This window comes from Aulonocara stuartgranti (assembly GCF_965226115.1).
Source record: "Aulonocara stuartgranti genome assembly, chromosome: 3".
NCBI lineage: Eukaryota > Metazoa > Chordata > Actinopteri > Cichliformes > Cichlidae > Aulonocara > Aulonocara stuartgranti.
This window is the reverse complement of record NC_138941.1, coordinates 65697574-65710875: the sequence shown is the minus strand read 5'-3', so window position 1 is coordinate 65710875 and position 13302 is coordinate 65697574. Positions and strand designations below refer to the sequence as shown.

Genomic DNA, 13302 nt, shown 5'->3' with positions numbered 1-13302 from the left:
TACAACCGACCGCACAGCAAGTACGAACCATGGCTGTGTGCCTTCGCTCCTTTTTCGCTTGCGCTTTCTTTGGACAAGGAAAATGGCGCATCAGGTCAAAATCCTTTCCACGCCCACCCCTGTGACATCATGCTCCAAAGCCCTATATTAGGCAGGTGCTCTTAATGTTATGGCTGTGTATATACCATTCAGAAACTGTCGACAGTTGTATTTTGCAATGTGATTTTTTTTTTAAACTAGGAAATACATACATATTTTAACTAGACAATAATGAGATATTTTTATTGATGTATTGGTCTGAAATTACTGTCCTGTTTAATGATTAACTATTGATTATCACATTTCTTAAACTATCTTTACAAGTTAGTGAGATTTTTATATTCAAGCGTTTTTTCTGATTTCTGTTTTTTCAGTTAAACAAAGTTCTGTGCATTCCAGTTCTTAATATGTTTAAGGCATGTAATGGCCCTAGACTAGCATGGACTACATGTTGGAACTGAGAAGGAGATATGATTAAATATCATGAATATAAGGTCGAAAGTAGATATTAGGATTCCTGACCATTTGAGCCAAAGGAAGCATGAACAGAGAGAACATGGCAATCCCTATCTAGAATATCTACAAGTACCTAAAAGAATCAACTTTTACAGGTGTGCAGTCAACCAGTGTAGTGCTGTGCCACTGATACCTGTATGATGCAGCACTGAGATCAAGGAGGACATGGATGGCACAGTCCTCAGAGTCAACTGAGAGGAGTAGATCTTTGTACACTTTTAGGAGGTCAGATTATGTGATGTAGTTGGAAAATGACTTTTTCCAAGACATGAAGGAAAGGAAAGGAAACAGAAGCATAGCGATGATTAACAGCTCAAGCTCAAGGCCAGCATCAAAGAGACAGGACAGAAAGCTGGAGATCAAGGTGGAACTCCTCCAGTGGCCAGTTAGATGGCCAGCAGTGGAAGTGACATCTCCCAGAGATGTAGCCCATCTGAATCCCAGCATATTTGCCAGCAGTGGCCTTAGGCTTGAAATTCAGCCAGCTCTAGTGCAGGATCCAAAGATTCAGGAATGGTCAGCTTGGGAATGGGACACTTGGGCTCAGGAATTTGACCACAGAGGCTAAATTCCAGGTCAGGATTTGGCTGCACAGCTCTTGCACCACAAAATGCTGAGCCTTGTATTCAATTTCTAAAGTAGCTCAGGGCAGCACAGAACTCAGAGCCTCGGATTTGACTGGCTAAGTCAGAGAACACATGGTGTAGCTAGCTTGGGTTCAGGGAGAGGAGGTTTGGTGTTAGGTAACTCAGAATAGGAGACATATTTTCTTCAGGTTGTCAGCTCAGACAAAGGGAGAAGAGACTTCAAGGTAGCTAGCAGTATCTTTAAAGACTCAAGGGAGAACACTGACAGAGCAGGCTCTGGTAAGCTGCCAGTTTAAACAAATTGGCACAGGTACTGAGGAAACAGGAAAAGACACGGTCCTGTCATCCATCACCCCCAGAGCAGGACAAGGCCTGATATTGACCAACACAGGTGTGAGGAGAGGAGTGGCATCCATTGAAGGCTAGACGGCTAAGGAAGTATGGACAAAGTTGGAAGACTGGGGCAGTAAAGACTTCCTGGAAATCATTCCCCGAAAAGCAAATACAGCAAATCAGCTGTGTCCGTACATCAGGGTCCTGCACAAAGTGGTGAGATAAAATCAGTAGTCTTCTGCCTCATATTCCATTGCATAAATGGAAGCCTCTGCTGGACCCATACTGGTCTTGGTATTCCAGAATCTATCAAGGTTTACAGAATGTGTGTGTAGGAGACAGACTGACCAAAACAAACATTAGAAAAAAGGAAAATCAAGGTATTTATTGAAAAATAAAAGGCCAAAAAATAATAAAAATCTCCAATCAAATCCAATGATGAAAAGAGAGGAACATGAATTAGTTTGCGAGAACCTGTAGACCCTAGATGATTACACCAGTTTTCTCGATTATAACATGTAAAAGGTGAAGACTTATCATGAGCTTAGCAGTGCACTGATAGAGAGCAATTTGTTGAGAATCTCTGAAGACTAAGTTTGAGCACAAAAAAACAACAGCAGAGTAGCAAAACATAAATCTATTTGCCTTTTATATGAATCATTATATACCAGCTAGCCCAACTTCAGTAACCCTACAAACGTCACTGCTGTTTAGTTTTCTGTCTTCATTTATAATAATAATAATAATAATAATAGATCGGGGCCCTCAAAGCACTGTACAATTCCACTATTCATTCACTCTCACATTCACACACTGGTGGAGGCAAGCTACAGTTGTAGCCACAGCTGCCCTGGGGCAGACTGACAGAAGCGAGGCTGCCATATCGCGCCATCGGCCCCTCTGGCCATCACCAGTAGGTGGTAGGTGAAGTGTCTTGCCCAAGGACACAACGACCGAGACTGTCGGAGCCGGGGCTCAAACCGGCAACCTTCCGGTTACAAGACGAACTGCCAACTCTTTGAGCCACGATCGCATACATACCATTTTGCTGTCAGAAGCGATAGCAGAGCTGTATGTTTAAATTTTTGCTGTGGGGGTGTTAAAAGAAAATTGTATATAGTGTGATCAGCTTCATGAAATGTGTTCTTTTGTTGATCACTAAGCAAATGTCTACGTGACTTTTGACATGAACTCATGTGTGACAAACAACTAACAGCTTCCTCTTTTATAAGAACATGCAGACTTAGAAAAGGGGAACCTCAGCTCTGAGTTCTTAGAATAACTTTGTTATTTAAGCTGCCGGATTTTTGTCTCCACGACCCTCCTTCATAGTTCATGCACGTCAAAGCTCAGTTTGCTCTCCGTGGCGTTTCAGCCGACGACATGAAATACCATCATGTGATGACCTTGCTGCATCCACTGTCCACCCGCTGTGCAATGACTCTCTCCCGGGATCTCGAGGGAAATATACCGCTCTGCAGGCGTTACTCCCTCTCCCGCAGAGCGGGCTGAGAAACTCCTCTCTCTCTCAAGCTCATGGAGAGCATGTTGTCCTTGTTAGGAATGGATGACGGTGGATTCCTCTTCACCTACGTCTTCCTCCTCCAACTCTACGCTGCAGGCCGAAGGATTACTGCTCACTCGCAGAAGAAGCAGATCACATTCTCCAGGCTACGAGGAGCTTCGTCATTCAGGCGATAGTTCCCGACTCACCGATGGCATCTCCCATGCCCCCACCGATTCTCCCGGGGACATCAGACTTATCAATGGTGGCTGGGATCGTGGCACCACGAAAAGGGGCTTTTAGCAACACCACCATGCCGCCTTTGCAGTTTTAAGGCCCAGGGAAATGAGCCTGCCAGCGCTCTGCAGCGGCCACAACCGCTTCTGATAAGGAAAGGCTTCTCTTCATAGAGGACTCACGCTCAGGGAGACATTTTCTGGTCAACTCCGGCTCCCAGAAGAGCCTTGGGAACTCTCATGTTGTTTTTGCATACCTCCACAATGTTATATTATTTAATCTTAAAAAAGATTTGACATTTCCAGCATATAACCAGAGAGAGCCAGAGAGTACCACAGTTTGAGAATCACTGCACTATAGAGTGTGACTGTATGGTACCTAATATTTCAGAAACACTGGCAATTTCTGTTGCTACATATAAAAGAAAAGTGTCATATACTTCTGTCTCATATCAAACTTTCAGTTTTTTCACATGCCAGTACCCATTGCACTGTTTATGATTTTAAACTCTGCAGACGTTCTTTTTGTTAAATAGAATAAACATTTTAAAAAAGAACAAATGATTAGATATTTACTTACAGAGCTTTGTTGGAAGCTTTGACCACTGGCAGTAGCCTCAGAAGAGCCTCTTCTGAAGCAGAGTATTTCTTCAGATCAAACACATCCAGATCTTTTTCTGATGACAGTAAGATGAAGACCAGAGCTGACCACTCAGCGGGAGACCAGTATTTGGAGAGACTTCCTGATCTAAGGGACTGTTGGATCTCCTCCACTAGAGAACAATCATTCAGTTCATTCAGACAGTGGAGCAGATTGATGCTTTTCTCTGCAGACAGATTCTCATTAAGCTTCTTCTTGATGTACTGGACTGTTTCCTGATTGGTCTGTGAGCTACTTCCTGTCTGTGTCAGCAGACCTCGTAGTAGAGTCTTATTGGTCTGCAGTGAAAGACCCATGAAGAAGCGGAGGAACAAGTCCAGATGTCCATTTGCACTCTGTAAAGCCTTGTTCACAGCACTCTGGTAGAAGTATTTCACTGCCAATTCTTTTGTTTCAGACTTCTGGGAGGTTGTTTGTTTCTCTTCCAGCAGATTGAGTCCAGAGTTTATGAAAGTCAGATGGACATAAAGAGCAGCCAGAAACTCCTGAACACTCAGATGGATGAAGCAGTACACCTTGTCCTGGTACAGTCCTTTCTCCTCTTTAAAGATCTGTGTGAACATTCCTGAGTTCACCGAGGCTGCTCTGATATCGATGTCACAGTCTGTCAGGTCTGATTCATAGAAGATCAGGTTTCCTTTCTGCAGCTGATCAAAAGCCAGTTTCCCCAGAGACTCAATCATCTTCCTGCTCTCTGGACTCCAGTGTGGATCTGTCTCAGCTCCTCCATCATACTTGACCTTCTTCACTTTGGCCTGAACCACCAGGAAGTGGATGTACATCTCAGTCAGGGTCTTGGGCAGCTGTCCTCCCTCTCTGGTTTTCAGCACATCCTCCAGAACTGTAGCAGTGATCCAGCAAAAGACTGGGATGTGGCACATGATGTGGAGGCTTTGCGATGCCTTGATGCAGGAGATGATCCTGGTGGCCTGCTCCTCATCTCTGAATCTCTTCCTGAAGTACTCCTCCTTCTGTGGGTCAGTAAACCCTCTGACATCTGTCACCATGTCAACACACTCAGATGGAATCTGATTGGCTGCTGCAGGTCGTGTGGTTATCCAGAGGTGAGCAGAGGGAAGCAGTTTCCCCCTGATGAGGTTTATCAGCAGCACATCCACTGAGGTGGACTTTCTAGGGTCAGTTAGGATTGTGGTTTTGGAGAAGTCCAGTGGAAGTCGACACTCATCCAGACCATCAAAGATGAACACAATCTGAAAATCTTCAAAGCTGCAGATCCCAGCTTCTTTGATTTCAATAAAGAAGTGATGAACAAGTTCCACCAAGCTGAACTTTTCCTCTTTCAGCACATTCAGCTCTCTGAAAGTGAATGGAAATACGAATTGGATGTCCTGGTTGGCTTTGTCTTCAGCCCAGTCGAGGGTGTATTTCTGTGTTAAGACTGTTTTCCCAATGCCAGCAACTCCCTTTGTCAGCACTCTTCTGATTGATTTATTTCTTCCAGGTGAGGCTTTAAAGATGTCTTCTTGTCTGATTGTTGTTTTTGGTCTGGCTGGTTTCCTGGATGCTGTTTCAATCTGTCTGACCTCATGTTCATCATTAACCTCAGCAGTCCCTCCCTCTGTGATGTAGAGCTCTGTGTAGATATGATTCAGAATGTTCGGGTTTCCTGCTTTAGCGATCCCCTCAAACACACACTGGAACTTCTTCTTCAGAGTCGATTTATGTTTACGATGACAAACAGCAGAGGGATGTTCTAAATAACAATAATAAAAAAAATAGACCTTCAACAATCAGATTTTACAAAATGGTGATGACAAATTCTGACCCACTGAGAAATTACTAAACACACTGGTCCATCGGTTGAGACAAAAGTGTCCCATTTATCCAGCAGATTAAATCTTTAAATAAATCCTCTTACTTCTCTGCAGACGGTCAGCCAGCTCCTCTTGCTTCATTCTCCTCAGGAAGTCCATTGTGATCTTAACAAATGCCTCTCTGCTGCTCCTCCTCTGCTCATCATCCTCCCTCTTACTCTCTAAGCATTCTGGGTAATCTGGACTCAGAACCTTCTGGAGCTTCTTCAGCTCGTACTTCACAAAAGAGATGATGTTGTCCTCCAGCAGCTGGAACAGAATACTTTACGAATGATCCATGGAGCCAAACATCAGATCCATGTTGGACACACTGACAATCTACTGGCCTACAAAGAGCAGCATGGAGATGACTGTGAACAGAATAGTTATAAAAGTAGTTCTTAAACATGTACAGACCATAAATATAGAGTCCAGGTCTGTTTGATGCTGCTGGGCAGACTGACCACTGGGAACCTCTGAGCTCTCCTGGTCTACTCTGTGGAGGGAATCATGAAGAATTAGCTCAAATTAAATCTGTCCCTTGAGAGAAACAAATAAAAAACCCATATATATTCAGTTTACCCGATCAATATAATTTAATTATGACTCTATATTTAGCTTATTTAGCTGTTCATACTGTGTGGGAAGAAAATAGCTAGTCTCCTGGCTTATATCCTGAGCTCAAAAACCAAGCAAATTGAAGCTTCTGCTGTCTCGAACTGATATCTGGGATATACATTACTGTTGCATTCAACAGTTACTGCTTACAAAAGTAGAGATTTGTAGCCTATAAAGAGAGACGGACTGGAGACCACAGTAAAGAGAGTTCCAATAGTCTAACCTGGAGGTCACAAAAAGGTAGATACGTTTTTCAAGGTCCCTGCATGGTATATAACGCTTAGCTTTAGAAAACTGGCGCAATTGAAAGAAGCCAGATTTCACTACAGAAGAAACTTGCTTATCGAGCTTAAAGGAGCTATCCAAATAGACACCTAGTTTATTTATAGAATCAGCGAGAGAATTAAGAATGGGCCCCAGTAGGGCAACTAGCTAGTCTCGAGGAATATGGCTATCGAACACCATAATAATCTTTGACCTCTCTCAGGCAATTGAACAAGGAGTTTAGTGACAATGACAGATCATCAGTCAGTTGACAATAAATCCGAATGTCATCTGTGTAACAATGATAAGAAATATCGTATTTTTCAAATATGGAATCCAAGGGTAGCATGTACAAAGAGAACAATAAAGGGCCCAATACAGACCCCTGGGGCACACCACAACAGAGTGGGGCAACAGAAGAAGAGTATCCTCCCATCACAGCAGAAAAGGATCTGTCTGAGAGGTAAGAATTAACCCAGTCCCACCATTGTTTTGTTTTCAAAAAAGGGGGAACCGCAAGAAGCCTTCAGCAACTCACACATGCGGGAAGTTAACGAACCATTTTGAAAGAAATGGGAAAAAGAATCTGCAATGGTGAGCTTTTTTTGATTTGGGGACTCTTCTCTCCCAGGGAAGGACTCTTCTGTGTTTGGGTTTTTGGTTTTTAGCACTTTGTACCGAAGCTATAGGAGCCGTGGGAAGGTTGTGTCCCTAGCGGTGGTCTGGGTGAAAACTCCAAATGTGTGAAGTATATGTTGTGTGAAAGAGAGATGTCAACAAAGAAAATAGTTAAATCGGCTGATATGTGCGGGATGAATTATGAGAAGAGGTAGGGCTGTTCGATATAACGATATATATCGGATGACGATATAAAAACGTCTATCGTTTCATTTTACGCTATCGTTTGTTTCGTGGTGTCGCAAAATAAACTGTTTACGGCGATATTTTTTCATTATTTTGATGGTCACTGTAGTGGATATATTAATTTCTTAAAGTTCTCTCTTTCTCTTACAATTAATATAACCACACTACAGATGACACACGTTTGTTTTTATGCATTGCCGTTAGCAATAAAGACGGTAAAAACCACTGCGTGTCCACTTGTTTCACATAAAACTTTTACAATAAAGCTCAAGATCCTGTTGAGACTTTTCAAAATAAACTGAATTAAGTGTTTAGTGCTTAATGATGAACATGAGCTCACCTCTCTGCAGCAGACAGAGGCTGGACTGTAAAATTAATGGGATTCCCTATAGACCGGTCACTCTGTAAGGACACAGAGCTGGTTGGAGGTCCAGGTTGGTTGCTGTGAATAATAATGGAGCAGTAATGTGAGTGCTGCGCTGTGACATGGAGAAAAGTCATGGACAGTTAGAGATGGTCATCTCACCTCTGAGCTTTGGTCTGGCTCTCATGTTCCCCACACAGAGTGGTTTTAGAGGGAGGCACTCCCTCCTCTCTGCCCTCACATTGATCCATGCTGCTGAATTCACATCCACATCAGCTCACACACACTTTCTACCTTCACCTGCAGAGGAAACACAAATCATTCATGTGCACATCAACTGAAATCCTCCATTCTCTCATGTGTGCTGTCCAAATATCAGCTGCTTCTTTCCTGCTTCATCTCAGTTTCAGCTACATGTAGTCAGACAGCAGTGTGAGGCAGAGGAAGCTGCCATAAAAAAGGAGTATAAATAAAAGGAAGGAGGAGAAGGCAGATTGTCACAACAAGAGTTTATTTTCTATTGTTGGCTATTTTTTTTTGTCTTACTGTGTAGTTTTAATTTAATTGGGGGGAAGATATTTAGGAGTTACAGCGCTTTGTTCAGTACTGTCTCCCCTCTGCAAAAAAGCGAGAGGTGGCAGAGATAAAGATGGTAAGATTTTCATTGGGAAAGACAAAATTAGAAATGAGTCTATCAGAGGGACAGCTGAGATCAAAAAGCTGGACACAGAGAGAGAGACAGACATGTGTGCTTTGACTTAAATCATGTCTGTGCACAAACAGAAACCAATAACTGTTATTTGGTATTATTATATATAAATACACTATCCATCCATCCATTCGCTTCCGCTTATCCTTTTCAGGGTCGCGGGGGGCGCTGGAGCCTATCCCAGCTGTCATAGGGCGAAAGGCGGGGTACACCCTGGACAGGTCGCCAGTCTGTCGCAGGGCTAACACACAGGGACAGACAACCATTCACACTCACATTCACACCTAGTGGTGTGTGTGTGTGTGTGTAAATACACTATATAAAAGTAATTATATATTTTTTAATTAAACCTGATTAAAACATATTTGGAAAGTACTACATTCATCAATGTTTGATTTATTTCTAACACATTTCTTCTGTCTCTTCGCCTGCTGATGTACCTGATAACTCATGTCTAATTGTCTGTTAATGTTTTCAGTAATTTAATACAATAGTTTTGTTTCATCTAATTAAGTCAGCATGAATAAAGAATCTAACAACCTTTGTGTTGTTGTCATAATTACTTCCTATTGAAGCAGATCCAATATTTGTAACAAAGGATTTTTAATCAGACAAAAGCCAACAGGTTTAATTCGGTTCTTTGCTACAGCTATGCATCCACCCTGCACTGTAATTATAAAGACCCCCAACCTCCAACAGCTGCTGACATCATAACTGTTTATGGTCAAACAGATGTGTCAGTCTGACAGCAGTTACTGTGGACCAGCAGCCATGCTCTTGATGCTCTCAGCTCTAGTTGAGCAGGATATCTGTGGTCAACTGAGGCATTTTTAAATATGTTAGAGAAACAAACTAGAGTTTTTCACTCAAATATGCTGACATTTAAATGTTAAAAACTTGTTTTTATTCTGGGACTACAGGAATAATTTTATATGATTCAAAGTTCAAAATAACCCTTTCAATCCTCTATTTCATTTAGAACAAACATCCCCGCAGAATTTATCTGTTTGGGAATTACTCTACTCATTTCCCTGAACCTGATTCAGTGCTTTCTCCATGGATACTCCAGATACTAACATGGCAACATGTTCAGCAGCTCTCTGTCCTCAGACACGGAAAACACGCTTTAACATCAGCAGCAGATTTTGGATTTTTGCGTGTTTGATTCTGATGTCTGTGTGAATGAAATGTGAACAGCTATTTCAGTTAACTGGTTTCAAATCTGATTTTAGCTTTTAGATCCAGACAAAATCTAACAGACATGATCTGGTTGTGGATCTCAGAGCTGAGCCTCACATGTTTCTGATCCTGGGATTTTAACACAGCAAAGTAAAACTGTCGCAACCTGCAGAGTTGAAAGACTCATGTTTGGAGATGAGGAATCACATTCAGAAGGACTGAAAACATAAAGGGATTATTATTATTAGGGTAATCGCAAGAAAGTAAAAAACAAGCAGGCCTCCTTTGTATCTTTCTGCAAATTCTTAATTATCACTAAACATCCCTGAAAAATGCATCCGTGTTAAAATCAACACTTTGCTATTAGTTGACTAGACACGATTATGTCAACTATCAAAATCGTCGAAGACTAATAGTCGACGCGTCACGTGAAGCTTTGTAAGATCCCAAAAGACGAAGGAATAAGTAGTAGGATTTAAGCGTGTAATAACGGACTGAAACAGAAGATGGCAGCACTGCATGTACAAGGATGCCAGCTGCCGTTAAACCCCGAAGAAGAAGAAGCTGTGTCCCAGAATTCATAGCGCAAAATAAACGTTACAAAATAAACGTTTAACATGTTTTCAGGCGAGAATGTAGCTGTGTAAACCTCAAAAATCTCTGCTCAGTTTATCAAGACACCACATATTTTCAAAAGTGCTCCGATGTTTTCGGAGACGTCTGTTACCCACCAGCTCAATAGCTAGCCGGGGGCAAGGCTCACTAGAGCCAGAGAGAACACCGGTTTCCGGGCAAATCGTTTTCAAACCCACCGCCGACTTTCGCTATCCAGGTTAAACATGATATATAACTTAAAAATGTTATTGTTTGGCTTTTTTTAGTGTTTTATTTGTTCCTGAGTAAATCGGTTTAGCTGAGATTAAAGTTATAGTTTTTACACAGCTGAAAAAACGTCAAGCAGACAGCTGATTATCAGAAGTGTGAGATGCTCGAGAATATACTCCGGTGTCCTGTTATATTTTAGATAGCAAGGAGCACGCGGCTGAGTTTATTAAACTCCACCGAAACAATCTGCAAATTTCATTAAAATTTAATAAACTATCATCTTGTCTTTGTGTTTAGTTAGCACATACCTTAAACACTTAAAGCTGTAAGCTAATGATAGTTATATAAGAGCAGATGCATGCTGGTGCAATAAGCTGTATGTTTTACGTCCAATGGATACATGATCTGATTGGTCGACTAATTGCAAAAATAATCGGTGACTAGTCGACTATCAAAATAATCGTTTGTGGCAGCCCTATTTGGTATTGATACAAGTACCTCCTTTTCTACTCAAAGTGATCCAAACTCGTTCAAAACTCTGAAGAGCAGAATAACTCATTTGTAATCAAATGTCAAAGTAACTGTTCAGCCTACACGTCACCATAAAGTTTAATTTGTTAAAAATCAAAGTTTGAGTTCATATTCACTACAGTGAGAGAAAACAGTTTAACTTAGTACAATATCTACATGTTTGTTTGTGCAAAATTGTTTATTTGTTCTGTTTCACAATAAAATATAGATATACTTGAATATAGAAAACATCTGTAACATCTGCAATTTGACCACAATTATTTCTATTTTCTACAGTTGGAACACATAAGCTTTAATTTAGTAGTCCTGTACAAATCATATATTTTTATATATATATATATATATATATTAGGGGTGCAACGATACACAAAATTCACGGTTCGGTTCGGTTCGATACTTTGGTGTCACGGTTCGATATTTTTTCGATACAAAAAAAATGTTCATGCCTTTTTAATTTGTCATTTATTAAAATTATAAATATATATTTTAACTCAAAAGTACAGTTTTTAAATTTAACCCTAACCCTTGTGCGTGTTTTTTATTTTGACAGCGAATGCGCACCTGCGGACCACTTATGTGCAGCCCTGGTTATTTAGCTCGTCATATTGTAGCCACAGAAATTATTTTGTCCATGAAACCATAAAGCTGCACTTTCTTTTTGCCTTATAGTCTGATTTGTCATAACTTCTCCGTTTTGTGGTAAGCTTTTCTTTGGCTGTCACTTCTTCACCCTGACCTGTCTTATTTGGCTCAGCAGAACTAAAATATATATCCTGCTGCTTTTACACACGCACTCACATAAGCTCAGCGATTCTCTGCACGATCAACCTCTCACATGTTTAAGCTTGCTGCGGGAGATTTCACTTGTCATGTTTGCATAGTAAGCTAACGATTAATAAGACGATGTCAGAGGAATTGGTGCACAAATTATCATCACTCACAGATCAGTGCTGTCGCTCTCTATACACAGTTCGCACGATTGCAAAGTGAAAGCAAAAAAACAAGCGTAAATTCAAACGCGATTTCAATATGTCACATATTGACAGTGGCTCACCGATGCCAATGACATAATTACCCAGCTACATTTCAGAAAGAATGCAAAAGCATTGACATATATTTTTCCTTCCTACAATAGCCCGACGGGCAGGGAAGGGATAGATTGTGGTAGCCCGACTGAAAAAATCGCTAGCCCCAGGACGTCGGGCTAGCGATATTGCAAGCCCTGTATCTGATTGAGTAATCACTCATCTTTGGAAAAGAGAGTTTATTACAGAGAAATGTCTCTTTCCAAAATAAAAGCTATACTATCCACTTCTTCTGGGCTATATTCTCAGCAGCATAAGGAGAATCATGTGCTAACAGCTGTCTAAATGACTCGGCTAAAGTTAGTAGCATGCTTGTTGTTTTTGTCTTTGCACTAGGATGATGTCAGCGTAAATGTGCAGTCATATTTGTTGTGTTCCCACTAGTGCTTTCAGGTTAATCTCGTTGAAATGACCTTAACGCCACAACACGGCAAATCTCCGTTAACGAGCTACCGCCGATCGCCCCGTGCATGGGGCTAGACGGCCAACACGTTAACGAGCTAACTGCGCTAACACACTAGTTCCCACCCATGTAATTGAGCATTGCATGGCACATCCAACATACTGTTTTACTTTAGTCCATGACTCGCTTACCTTCAGGGTCATACGTCACATGAAAACCAAAATAATTCCAAACGCCAGATCTGAATGAGGGTGGGGGAGGTTCAATTTGCCATGTTGCAAGGAGAGCTTAACTTCTGTCTCGCTAGCTTGCCCTGCGCTCTTCCTTCTGACTATGCTGTCTGTGTTGAGTGCTCAGTGGATCTGCGCTCGACAGTGCAGCCTAGGCGGAGTAGTCGAACGATTCACTGAGCGCTCAACACAGACAGCGTCGTCAGAAGGAAAGTTGATAAAATAAATTACAAATGTTGTATTGTTCGATACATATGCGTACCGAACCGAAAGCACTGTATCGAACGGTTCAATATCGATACGAATATCGTTGCACCCCTAATATATATCTATATATATATAGATATATATATATAGCTGGATAGCATAGTGGTTAGACTACAACGCCTTTGGAACCCAGGATCGCAAGTTCGATTCCTGCCTGGGGCGTCTGTATCCAGTAAGGGTCCTAAGGCTAGACCCCCTATGCTAAGCGAGCCTACCGCAGACATGAGCGAGACAGATAAATATGAAGGCATGCCGGCTCGGACGTCGCCCGGA

At 41.6% G+C, this 13302-nt stretch overlaps 2 protein-coding genes across 2 annotated transcripts in view; one reads left to right on the top strand and one right to left on the bottom strand.

Annotated features, from left to right (window-relative positions):
• Nucleotides 1–13302, top strand: part of LOC309693376 (protein NLRC3-like) — a 183038-nt gene that overhangs the window by 117527 nt on the left and 52209 nt on the right. The gene's annotated exons all lie outside the window — the stretch shown is intronic.
• The window catches only part of LOC309693369 (uncharacterized protein), a 29840-nt gene that overhangs the window by 8741 nt on the left and 7797 nt on the right, over nucleotides 1–13302 (bottom strand). Inside the window, exons 2-6 of the mRNA XM_082512493.1 lie at nucleotides 7963–8100; nucleotides 7777–7878; nucleotides 6108–6186; nucleotides 5756–5960; nucleotides 3796–5590 (exon numbers count right to left, since the gene is read on the bottom strand). Of these exons, the coding sequence (XP_082368619.1) occupies nucleotides 3796–5590; nucleotides 5756–5960; nucleotides 6108–6186; nucleotides 7777–7878; nucleotides 7963–8051 (2270 nt within the window). The 5' untranslated portion in view covers nucleotides 8052–8100. The remainder of the gene's footprint in view (nucleotides 1–3795; nucleotides 5591–5755; nucleotides 5961–6107; nucleotides 6187–7776; nucleotides 7879–7962; nucleotides 8101–13302) is intronic.